The sequence below is a fragment of the Drosophila serrata genome, unplaced genomic scaffold (assembly GCF_035046125.1).
Source record: "Drosophila serrata isolate PLE 108 unplaced genomic scaffold, ASM3504612v1 contig_96, whole genome shotgun sequence".
NCBI lineage: Eukaryota > Metazoa > Arthropoda > Insecta > Diptera > Drosophilidae > Drosophila > Drosophila serrata.
In genome coordinates this window covers 20,856-34,100 of record NW_028256994.1, presented here as the reverse complement: position 1 = coordinate 34,100, position 13,245 = coordinate 20,856, and the positions used below count along the sequence as shown (strand labels likewise).

The 13,245-nt window shown below is 42.4% G+C and overlaps 1 protein-coding gene and 1 pseudogene across 1 annotated transcript; both read right to left on the bottom strand.

Moving 5' to 3' along the window:
* Positions 1-7,718: 7,718 nt before the first annotated feature.
* On the bottom strand, positions 7,719-8,630 carry LOC147644794 (uncharacterized; annotated as a pseudogene).
* Positions 8,631-9,251: 621 nt separating this feature from the next.
* On the bottom strand, positions 9,252-11,396 carry LOC147644793 (uncharacterized). Its single transcript, XM_086840646.1, has 3 exons — positions 10,733-11,396; positions 10,326-10,539; positions 9,252-10,254 (listed from the first exon to the last, which is right to left on the bottom strand). The coding sequence occupies exons 1-3, from the start codon at positions 11,394-11,396 to the stop codon at positions 9,252-9,254; spliced, it is 1,881 nt and encodes a 626-aa protein (XP_086696772.1).
* Between the last annotated feature and the right edge of the window lie 1,849 nt (positions 11,397-13,245).

Genomic DNA, 13,245 nt, shown 5'->3' with positions numbered 1-13,245 from the left:
AAGATTGACGGATAGTGGAAGTTTAAAAGTAGAATGAGCAGTTTTGCCATCCTTCAAGAGAGTTGCAGCATTCATCACAGCATCCCGCAAATGGATATATTCCTCGGACCGAAGTTTCGTCTTATTCAATCTAAGAGGCCTGACAGTATATGCAGACCTGATGCATCCGGCCAATAACGACATTCGATTCGAGCTGTAATCAATAGTTGGATTATATCTGAATGCAAGACGATTGTATTGCAGGTTTTGATCTTCTGCAAGCTGTAAACGCGCTTCAGCTACCCTTGCCCTGTCGCGTTCATTATTTTGAGAGTGAATCAAATCGATTGCTGCAGAACGCGACTGTCTAACTCTTAATCGTTTTCTCTCAAGCCTATCTGCTCGTCTTTCTGCTGATTCTTCGTTGTGCATCTGCATTGCTCTCAGCTGCTCAGTCTCTCGGATGGAGGCCCGTTCTTCGTCAGTTATATTTTTAATCTTACGTCTTTTTGCTTCTGTATTGCGAGTACGAGGACCCAAACTCGACTTCTTGGGTGGCATGACTTCGTTTCTTACTGAACCTGAACAAAAAAATAAAATTTTTATCTCCAATTCCTTATTTCAATGCTTTGAATGTTTGACAGGAAATGCTTTGATTCAGCTGGCTGCCTGTAGAGGGCGGTAGATGTAAGGTAGTTTTTTAATATTTTTTAACACCTTGGATTACGTTATCGTAATTTTAGTAAGGATGCCTATTTTTTTTTATAATGAAATATAGCCTATGTCACTCAGGAATGATGTAGCTTTCCAACAGTGAAAGAATTTTTCAAATCTGCCAAGTACTTTCGGAGCCTATTCAATTCATACAAACAAACAAACAATCAAACCTTTCCTCTTTATATAATAGTATAGATATGTACTATATATAAATAGCTAAGTGTAAATATCTTTATATAAATATTTTTATGTAAATATAATAAAATACAAATAAAAAAAAGCAACAAAAAAATTTTATTTGTCTTCAAGTCGACTAGCATTTATAAATAGAAAATTCACCCCGAAATCAAGAAAATAGATTCTTCTATCTCGGGCCAGTGTTCCTAATTTAAGAAAGCTTGCCTTTAAATTTAGAAAAAATGTTGGCTTTTACACTCATAAAAATGTTAACCCGAAATCGCCCTAAAAAGTACACTTTTCACCCGTAGATTTAGAAATTCGCCCTAAAAATGGCTCCAAAGGCAAGTCGCCCTAAATTTAAAAAAAATTTGCCCTAGAATCGGGAAAGAAACTTCCTCAAATTTAAGGTGATTTTTCTTAAATGTAGAAAAAATGTCTTTGTTTTTAGGGCGACTTGCCCTAAGTATGTGAAAATTTTTCTGTAATAAAAGGTACATTTTTCTTAAATTTAAAAAGATTTTTCTTAGTTTTAGGGTTATTTGACCACTAAAATGCGACTTTTTAAGGGCAAGCTATCTTGAATTAAGAAAACTGGCCCGAGATACATATAAGAATCTGTTTTCTTAATTTTGGGGTGAATTTTTAATTTTTAAAGGCCTTGAAGAAAAACACATTTTTTTATTTGTATTTTATTATATTAATATTAACAAACATACATATATTTATATAAAGATATTTACACTTAGCTATTTACATATAGTACATATATTAATATAAATTCTTAAAAATACAATTTTAATTAAATTTTTTTTTTTATGTTCATGAACATGTATGAACATGTATGCAATTGTGTGTTCCTCCGTTTTTTACGTCTTTGAATAAGGAAAGCATGTGTGTATGTGTGTGTGTATTTGTGTGCGGATGTGTGCGCATATTTAAATTCTAATGTCTTTGGTTAGGGTTTTACGTGTTAAAAAACATGATGCAATCATGCACCAAAACGTATGAAGGTATATAAATGCATATATGTATGTATATGTATATGTATACATACATATGTATGTATATATGAATGTATGTGTACATGTTTTTGACTACTTATTGCAAATAATATAGTTAATAATGAATTACTTACATTACGCCTAAGTTTTTTAAAATTTTATAACTCCACGGCTACACCAACAATATCCGTTGGAATTTTCCCACGAAGTTGGTCCCAAGTTAGGCACTTAATTGCACTAATTTTGAAATTCGGTTCTTCATCTTCTATTAGATTAAGATTATATATCTATAAATACCTTTAAGTAAACAATAATAATAAACTTACCTTAAAAAATGTTGAGCAACATGTCTCCGTTCAAACTTTTTAAAAATTGCTCCATGGCTTCACTTTTTATACACAACTTCACTCTTTGATCTATTTACACGCACTGAAAACCCGAAGCTAAACCTTTACAAGAACTGAAAACCCGAAGCCCTCCCGAAGAATACCGAAAATATCTCCTTCTCTGTCATTTTCTTGCATTACCCTTTAAACTTAAATCTGTAACCTGTAGTTCTAGGGCGAATTCGACATGGTTATACGAAAATTTGACCGTCAAAACTAGGGCGACTCGCCCGTACATTGAGAAAGACGCTAAACAAACGAAATTAGGAAAAATCGCCCTAGATTTTAGAAAAAAATGTAAATTAACCCTAAAAAATTGTTTATGGTGGCTTGCCTTGATTTATGAAAACCTTTTCTTAATTCTAGAAAATTTTTCTTAGTTTAAGGGCGATTATTTTTTAGGGCGATTTTTCTTAAATCTAGAAAAATATTTTTATGAGTGTAGGTGAAAGGAAAATTAGATTGATCGATCCAAGTCAAACTGTTCAGAGAAAGCCATACCGATTAAGTCCAAGCGAGCGAGATTTAGTTCAAGGGAAAATTGAGGAGCTGTTGAGGTGTAATATAATAAGGCCAAGCTGTTCACCTTATTCAAGCCCTATACTGTTAGTTAAAAAGAAAAATGGTCCGGACAGACTCTGCGTTTACTATAGAGAGCTATATTCAAACACAGTGGCTGATAAATATCCGCTGCCACTTATACAGGATCAAATAAATAGACTTCGAGGAGTTAATTATTTTACGTGTCTAGATATGGCCAGTGGATACTACCAAAATTTCTATTAATGCTGATTCTATAGAGGTCGCAGCGTTTGTGACGCCAGATGGTCAGTATGAATTTGTGTCTATGCCATTCGGGCTTAGAAATGCGCCTTCTATTTTTCAACGATTAGTAATCCAGGAGCTAGGGGATTAAGCGAGTTCTTATGTTATCCTCTATATGGATGATATTATGATAACTGCCACAACATTAGAGGAAGCTTTTAAAAGATTGGAGATTGTTTTAAATGTTCTAACAGAGGCTGGATTTTCGTTTAATATTACAAAGTGCTCCTTCCTGAAAACATCGGTGCAATATTTAGGCTTTAGTGTCAGTGCTGGAGAAATTCGTCCAAACCCTCAGACAATTTTAGCGTTAACAGCCCTTATGCCTCCACAATCTGTAACATCACTTAAACAATTTATTGGATTAGCATCGTATTTCCGGCAGTTTATGAAGGGGTTTTCGCAGTTAATGAAACCGTTATATTTCTTAACTTCTGAGAAAAATAAATTTAATTGGAACGCAGAACATGAGCAGATACGGAAGAAGGTTATTTCTATACTTACTAAAGAGCCAGTTCTTGTTATTTTTGACCCAAATTATCAAATTGAACTGCATACAGATGCAAGTTGCAGTGGCTACGGTGCAATTTTATTACACAGAATTAATAACAAACCCCAGGAAATAGAATATTTTAGCAAAACAACTTAACCTGCAGAGTCAAGCTATCACTCGTATGAGTTAGAAACCTTAGCGGTCGTAAACTCCATTAAACATTTTCGACATTATTTGTTGGGCAGGAATTTTACAGTTTTTACCGACTGTTACTCATTGAAGGCGTCAAGAAATAAGCAAGATTTGACTCCTAAAGCACAGCTATGGTGGCTCATCGAAAAATTCAGAGAAATGGCAGAACCCGTTCTTTACCGGTGGTGCCGCGTGCTTTTAGATGGTCCGTCATAAACCAAGTCCATGAGTCAATTATGCATTTAGGTTTCGAAAAGACCCTTGATAAAGTTTAAGATTTTTATTGGTTTGATAATATGTCAAAATACATTAAGAAATTTGTAGAGAATTGCATCACTTGCAAAATGTCGAAATCACGTTCAGGAAAAATTCAAGCTGAACTGCATCCAATCCCAAAAGTAAATATTCCTTGGCATACTATCCACATCGACATAACAGGGAAATTAAGTGACAAAAGTGACCAGAAGGAGTATATTATTTTTCAAGTTGACGCGTTTACCAAGTATGTCTATCTTAGTCATACCCTTAAACTAGACAGTGACAGTTGCATAGAAGCTGTAAAGTCCGCTGTTTCGTTGTTTGGAGTTCCAAAAAGAATAATAGCCGACCAGGGAAGGTGTTTTACAGGAGCAAAGTTTAGTCAATTTTGTTCTGATCAGAAAATAAATTTGCATTTGATTGCCACCGGTGCTAGTCGAGCTAATGGCCAAGTGGAACGAACAATGAGCACGTTGAAAAATATGTTAAAGGCGGTGGAAACGGGAATACAGTCTTGGCAGGATGTGCTAGGAGAGGTGCAGTTAGCAATTAATTGTACAACTAACCGAGTGACGAAGGCAAGTCCTCTAGAAAAGTTATTGGGAAAAGTATCAAGGCCGTTTGGATTACTTCCACCTTGTGACATAGAAAATGAAGTTGACCTGTCAAACGTGAGAGCGCAAGCTGAAAAGAATGTTGTATCTACAGCAGTGTATGATAAAGAACGGTTTGATAAAAGTAAGGCGAAAGTACGTAGACACAATGTTGGAGATATTGTTTTACTAAAAAACGAGCAAAGCATCAAACCAAGTTGAGTCCAAAATTCAAGGGGCCTTTCGAAATAACAGAGGTATTAGAGGGTGACAGGTACGTTATAAAGTCATTAACCAGTAAACGAACTTATAAGTATGCGCATGAAAATGTAAGAAAGTTACCAGAAGGGGAAGTACCCGAAGAGCTGAATGTGTTTGATTACTATAATAATAAAAATAATGAGAATATTGAGAATGTTGAAAATGTTGAAGTAATTGACGATAGAGAAGTGCCCCAATAAGGGTGGCAAAGATATGTTGTACTGCTGGTCAAAGGAAATGGCAGAGTACTTGGATGGTGTAATGTAAGCACAAAAATGAAATGTTTGAAAAGAGAATGTAAAGAGACTGTATCGTGGCCTGAGTGGACGATAATGAAATAATGTAATATTAATGAAAGCACAAGTGCCAAATAAGCTGATGTTTGTTTTGATCATGGCGTGTGGTGCATTAGATATTTGGAATATTGAATTGAGTTAAAGAATTGGATTTAAGAAAAAGAAAAAAGAAGAAGTCTGTATGTGTGAACATGAAACATAATTTTTGAAGACCTGAAGTATTAAAGAAACCCAAACAGAATGGTAATGTTTATGCTAAAGTTCCAGTTCCAGTGCCAGTTCTTAGGCAGAACGATCGGACAGTCTTCAGCGATCGTCAGCCAGGAAAGTCGAAACTCACTCCGCTCGAAAATGGAACGCGACCACGAATCGACATATATATGTATATTTACATATGTATATTTACAACAAAACATCGATGAATTGATGATGAATTGTTGATGAAACATCATTGAATTGATGATGAAACATCGATGAATTGTTGATGAAAACTGAACAAAATTTTTATATGTATATGTACAATTTTTTTTTTTCAAATTTGGCCTGCGCACACTTCTTACTTAGCTCGCTGTTTAACTGCAAGTGAAAACACGAAAAACGGAAAGGAAAAAACAGGACCGTGCCTCCAACAACAAAACGAACAACGATCCGGAAAAACGGATCCTCAAGTCCGTTTTTTTCTCTTATTGTTCGTTTCGTTTCACAAAGTCCCGTTTGGCTAACTTGTGTCCGAGTGTTCTGCTTCCATTGGAAACAGGGTATGAAGGATATATCCGACTAGGCAAAAAGTTACTTAAAATGTTATTGCAACTCAAACTATTGACAATCACAATGGCAACATAAGAGCGTAGGCTCCGTACAAGTCGCAGTCGGCAGAGCGTCGACTTTATAGAAGTCGCAGCCGGCAGAGCGTCAACTCTAAAGAAGTCGCAGTCGGCGCGTTGATGACGGGTTGATGATAGTGGCTATTGATGACACGCGGTACTGCAGGGTATGAATATATGTATGTATGTGTTTGTACATGTTTGTTTTTTGACTACTTATTGCAAATAATATAGTTAATAAATTACGTCTGAGTTTTTTTAGATTATAAAACTCCACGGCCACACCAACAAGATCCGTCAGAATTTCCCCACGAAGCTGGCTCCGAGTAAGGCACTTAATTTCACTATTAGATTCAGATTCAGATTCTATTAGATTAAAAATTTACATATATCTATATTAATACATTTAAGTAAACAAGAATAATAAACATACCTTCAAAAAAGTTAAGCAACATGTTTACACTGTTTACACGCACTGAAAACCCGAAGCTAACCCTTTACACGAACTGAAAACCCGAAGCCCCATGAAGAATACCGAAAATATCTCCTTCTCTGTTATTCTCATGCATTCCCCTTTAAACTTAAATCTGTATCTTGTAGATCTAGGGCGAATTCGACTTGGTTACACGAAAAATTGACCGTCAAAACTATGGCGATTTGCCCGTATATTGAGAAAGACGTTAAACGAACAAAATCAGGAAAAAACGCCCCAGATTTTAGAAAAAAAATGTAAATTAACCCTAAAAAATGGTGTTAATGGTGACTTGTCTTGATTTTATGGTGCCATTCCCTAAATTTATGAAAACCTTTTCTTAATTGTAGTAAATTTTTCTTAGTTTAAGGGCGATTTTTTTTTAGAGCGATTTTTCTTAAATCTAAAAAAATATTTTTATGACTGCAATTTTCAATGTTTTTACAAGAATAAATGCGTTTAATGGCTCGAAATAAGTAGCATCATGCAGTAAATTACACAAAAATCTTTAACCACAAAGGCAAAAGAACGAAGACCGACTAAATGAACAGACAAATTTTATTAGAAGTGGTGATTACTCCTATTTTCTCTCAAAAATAACGGATTTGTCTCTGTAAAATTCCTCTGCTCTCAGACGCATTCTCTGCTTCACCTCTAAATACCGGTACTTTGTTTCTTATTCCCTTTGACGCCGATCCAAATCCCGGGAGTTGCCATCTAACACCTTTGCTCCACCGAAACAAGAAATACCAGATCCTGTAGCGTATCCAACACTCGGACTTGAAGTGTGGTAATGAGCTTATGAGTGGTGTGTGTTTTATTCTGTTGAGGAAGTACAAACTTAGAATTAACCTCAACCTATTCTTCTCTGCTGGGATCGCCGATCGGAAAAACCGTGGCGCCGAACTTAACATAGCTTTTCGGCCATAAACAGTGTGGCCAATTACAAACATAGTTCAAATACCGAATACATACTTAACGAAAGTTCGCCTAAGTGGCGCGTAATTCAAACTTGACTGACTATCGATATTCTAGCGGGTTAGCTTATCCGTTCCTCGACATCCCCGCCCTCATGAAGCAGCCGCATTCACCACAGCCAGAACAGCTAGCTTCGAAGCGGGACGAATCCTCCTGGCTCGATCGTCAGTCCGTACCGCCGCTCGCCTTGGCACTCCATCTACTCCAGTGAACACCTTCTCCACGATTCCTCGTTTCCACTCTCGGCGTGGTGCGGTCTCGCATCATCCTGGCCAGTCCTCCTGGCACCTCTCCAACGGCTGTCCATTGTCTCCGGGTAGATCCGGCAGATTTGGTACTCCTCTCAGCAAGTCGTTGGGAGTCAGTGGAGCCTCCTGGTCCACAGTAACTGGCAGATGCGTTAGTGGGCGGGAATTTACTATGTTTTCCGCTTCGATCAACAGGTTCTCCAGAACATGTCTCATGGGAGCCAGCTCCCTCATCGTATGGGCCAGCACCTTCTTGACGCACTGGACCATCCTTTCCCAGGCGCCACCCTCAGCTGGGTTCGCTGGGCAGTTGAATATCCACTCTATTCCTTTGTACGACAGCTCGCCCTGGATCTTCTCTGGCTCGTTGAATCTTCTGGCCTCTCGATTGGCTCCAACGAAGTTTTTTCCATTATCGCTCCACATCATGACCACCGGTCCTCGCCGGCTCATGAAGTTCCTCATAGCGATGATACAGAAATCTGTAGATAAATCATGGGCCATCTCCAAATGGATGGCCCACGTGGTTAAGCAGGTGAACAGTGCCACCCACCTCTTCTCGATGCGACGTCCAATCGTCACGTGCAACGGTCCAAAATAATCCAAGCCCGTGTGCTTGAATAGCCATCCGTTGGCTTCCAGTCGGTCCTCAGGCAAAGGACCCATTATTGGCTGCATCGGCTGTGCCCTCCGCAGCTTGCAGATCTGGCAGTCAGCCTACACCTTCCGTAGCAACCTCCGTAAGTTCGTTATCCAGAACTTCTTCCGTATCTCGCCTATGGTCGCATCGTGGTTCTGATGGCCCATCTTCTGGTGGTAGTGGTGTACTACCATCACCGTCAGCGTGTGTCTGTTGGACGGTATAATGGGGCGCCGGGCGCTGTATGGCACACAAGCGGCGGCGTCGATCCTTCCCCCTACACGCATGACTCCATCGTCGTCGAAATACGGGGACAGTCCTCGCAGTTGGCTGCCTTCTTTCGAGATTCTTCCAGCTTTGTCCCACTCTTCTCCGGAGAACGCTTCACTTTGCGCCTGCCGGATCAATATGCGCTCCGCGTTGGCGCATTCGTTTGCCGTGAGGTTATACTTCTCACGGTCGCTATACTGGCACCGGCATCGTCGGACGAATCTAAGGACCCAAGCCGTGGTCCTTACCAGCCGGTTGTAGTTTGAGAGCCTCTGGAAAGATATAAAAAATCCGTTTGCAGTCACTAACGCAAACTCACATGGCATCTCTTCCTCGTCGGTGGCTCTCGTGCAGCCACTACCATTAGAGGAGCTCTCTGGCCAATTCTCTTCTGGTTCCCGCAGGAACGTCGGCCCGCTTAGCCATCGTGACCCTTGACTGAGGTCCACATGGCGTAGCGGCCTGGTTGCGTCATCTGCCACGTTCTCGGCAGTTGGTACCCATCTCCATTGGGATACTTCCGTCGACTCCAGGGTTTCTGCCACCCGGTTTCCAACAAGCTGTTTACACCGCCAGTGGGTGCTGCTTATCCAGTGCAGCACTGTCTTAGAATCCGTCCAGAGTACGTATCTGCTTATCTATACACTGTGTTCCTGTTTCACAGTGTTCATCAGTCGTGTTCCCAGCACGGCTGCCTGTAGTTCCAATCTCGGGACTGACATTGTCCTCATCGGAGCACATTTCGTTTTGGCACATACGAAATGCACCCGCACGTCGTCGTTTGCGTAGGTGGCCCGCCAATACGCCGTCGCAGCAAACGCCGACTGGCTGGAGTCCACGAAGACGTGCAGCTGGAGTGCTCGTACTCGTCCAGTACCAAAGTAGTAGCGTGGACATCGGAACTCCTTCACATAGCTCATCTCTTGCCGCCAGCTCTCAAATGCCGTGGCTAGCTCGTCTGGCAATGGCTCATCCCATGTGACTCCTTTCCGCCAAATCTCTCGCATTAGTAGCTTGGCGGTTACCATGTAGCAGCTCAAGAACCCAATCGGATCAAACGTAGACATCACCAAGCTGAGGAACTCCCTCTTGGTAGGGACACGTTCCCCCGTTATCACGCTGCTGGGAACCCGATGGTACTTGACGCTGAATCTGAAGTCATCTGTAGCCGGGTGCCAATACATGCCCAATACCTTCTGCTCGGATTCGGTCCACTCGACGTTCTCGTTGGTGCCTAACGGACTTAAGGCTCTGACCAATCTCGGCGAGCTGGAAGAAAACCGACACAAATTAAAACCGGCACTTGCGTGTATCTCTCTTACTCGTTTTGAGACGGCTATAGCTTCATCCTCGTCTGCGAAGCTATCTACGTAATCGTCCACGTAGTGGTACTCATTAATAGCCAGGACCGCCCGGGGATCAGTGTGCACGTGCCTTGAAGCATTTACAGTCTTCACGTGCTGCGCTGAGCATGGCGAACAAGCTACTCCAAACGTCATCACTGTCATCTCGTAGATCTCCGGGTCTTTGCGGTCATCTCCGTGCCTCCACAAGAATCTCTGGGCGCATCTATCTTGTGGCTGCATCAATACCTGGTGGAACATCTCCTTGATGTCCGCACAGACTCCCACAGCTCCTTCCCTAAAGTGTTGACGAGTCGCCGTAGTGCCATGTTGTAACTGTCTGGCAGTCTCGTCTCTTCATCCTTCCACAGCAGCCCAGTCTGGTATCGTTGACCTATCCGTTTAGTCGTCCTCTCCAAGATGCCCAGAGCCCGTTCATCGTCGCTGGCTGCGACCGATGGCGCTAGCTTCACTCCGAAATTCTCTATTTCGAAATAATCGCTGACCATCTTCTCCAGAGCGTCATCCTGGGTAACGGCTAGTAGGCACGATCTCTCCGTCAGTGGACTCGCTTGACGTCTCACTGGTCCATATACTACCCATTCTAATTTGACATGCGCTCGCCCTTGCCGTCTTGACATCTTCCCGACGTAAATTCTGCATCGGGAGACTCAGGTTACTTATTGCGTATACGTTCTTTAAACCGTGCCGCTTCGGTTTGCCAGCTGCACTGATCTGCAGGCTAACCCTTCTTGTAGGCTCTCTGGCGGACTTACCGCCAAACAACTGCACGTTTAGTTGTCGACTCTCACCCTTTAGGTGTAGGCTTCGGACGAACTCGTCGTCTATGAGCGTCACAGACGATCCCTCGTCGAGCAGTGCGTACGTGTCCACCTGTTGCTTCTCCCCGTACAGCGTCACGGGCAGAACTCGGAACAGCAGGTGGCCTCCATCCGAATCGACACAACTAAGGTTTCGATGCGGCGTCTCCTGGCCGCTTCGATTCTCATTTTCCATGCGCCCAGCGCTTCTCAGGCTTGTTGCTTGGGCCATGGAAATGTTACTCACTCTTGGATCCGCTGACTGCGGCATCCGCTTGCGTTGGCTGATGACCTCTTGTGGCTCCCGTCTGTGGTTGCTCCGTAGCTCCCTCCTGTGGTCACCGTCTGACTGCTGTGACCGTCTGGGGCTATCGGCTTCGTCATGCAGCAAGTAGTGATGCTTCCTCTGGCATCCGTAGACGTTGCACTTACGGCTCCTCTTGCAGAACCGTACCATGTGCCCGGTTTCAAGGCACGCGAAACAGATCCGCCGCTTCATGGCGAACTCCAATCGCGTCCTGACGGGGGCGTTGTTGAATTCCTTGCAATCCTTGATGGCGTGTTGCCCTTCACACATGAGGCAACCTCTGGGTTTGTCATTATACCCCTTCTGTTCCATGTCTTCCTGATGCTCACCATGCATCGGAAGCTTCAGATTCGTGTTTGCATGTAACACCCTTCGCTTTGGGGTTTTACTGCTCACGTCCGTAATGGTGCATACCAGCTTAGCTCGTTTAGCCATTCACTTAGGTGCACTATCGTCGGATATGGTTCCATAGCGACCGCGTATCTGGCCCAGTCCAACCTCTTACTTAGGGGCAACTTGGCGATCAGCTCCTCCATCAGGGTGGGATTTCCTATATGCTGGTCGCCGCTGTCGGTTGACTGCAGAAACGCTGCAAGATTGCTCACCCTCGTGGCGAACGATACAATCCTTCCTATGTTGTGCTCCTGAATTGGCTTTAGCTCCCGCACGCTCTCCAGTTGGCTCCGGATCAATTGCTCCGTTAGAGTTCCGACTCCGACTCTAATGCGAATTAAGATGCGAACTCAAAGAATGAGAATAAAAGAAATGCGAATAATAGAAATGACGCCGATCCAGATCCCGGGAGTTGCCATGTAACACCTTTGCTCCACCGAAACAAGAAATACCAGATCCTGTAGCGTATCCATCACTCGGACTTGAAGTGTGGTAATGAGCTTATGAGTTGTGTGTGTTTTATTCTGTTGAGGAAGTACAAACTTAGAATTAACCTCAACCTATTCTTCTCTGCTGGGATCGCCGATCGGAATAACCGTGGCGCCGAACTTAACATATCTTTCGGCCATAAACAGTGTGGCCAATTACAAACATAGTTTATATACCGAATACATACTTAACGAAAGTTCGCCTAAGTGGCGCGTAATTCAAACTTGACTGACTATCGATATCCTAGCGGGTTAGCTTATCCGTTCCGCGACACCCTTATTTCTTTGTTTTTGACTCTACTTCAAAAATCGCCAAATGATCGCCTGGAAGATTAATTCTCCAGCAGTGGTCACCGCGACTCCAAGAAGTCTCTTCCAGTATCTATCTCCCACGCTCTCCCGCTCTCTCGCTCTCACTGAGCTGCTGCACTTCTTCTCTTTATAACTTTGTTTTCCTCTCAAATACAAGTACAGTGGTAAGTCATAACATTGCCCGAGTAAAAACATAGGCATGCGCTTTTGCTGCGAGGACTGTTGCAATGTGGAAAGGGAGATGATGCCTTACCATCGACAAACCAAGTGCAATTGGTAAAGTTTTCGTAAAACTCATAAAATGTTCTTGGCGCTGGACACCCAATTTGATAGCCTTATGCTGTTAAAAGAGTCTCCGATGTGAAAATAAACCGCAGTTGGTGGGCAGCATATAGGCAGATCCCAACTACCCGCAACGGGTTCTCAGCAGCAGCATCCCTCGACGTCAGCCATGCCACCGGTGATTTCCGTTTTATCCCTTGGAGGGTCTCAAAATTTAACTGAGTCCCGTTAATCCTCCAGACCAGAGAGTCAGGCCCGGACTACCGGCCGAAAACGGTACGGCAGATAAACTGTCTGTCATGCCAAAAGCTCTTATTGCAGTCCGACCCACGCGACAAATTTTTGTTTCGCGACTGTCCCCTGATCAAACTTCGGAAGATGTTTTCGCCTTTTTCCAAGGCAAATCCAGAGCTGATAAACTAGAAATTAAGTGCAAAAAATAAAATTTTCTTACGCTAGGAATACTTTCAAAGTAAATGTCCCCTTACGTACTCTTTGAAACAATTTGCTCTACCAAATTCTCGCCAAATTATCTTGTTGTCAAGGAGTTCGAATAATTCTTTCTAGGCCCGATCAGACCACTCCGCCTCTAAAAACTAATCAACTATCTAACCATTTCCTATCAGAAGGCAAGAGGCGTACATAGTAAGCTTTCTAACTTGTATTCTGATAGTCTTTCGTTTGCT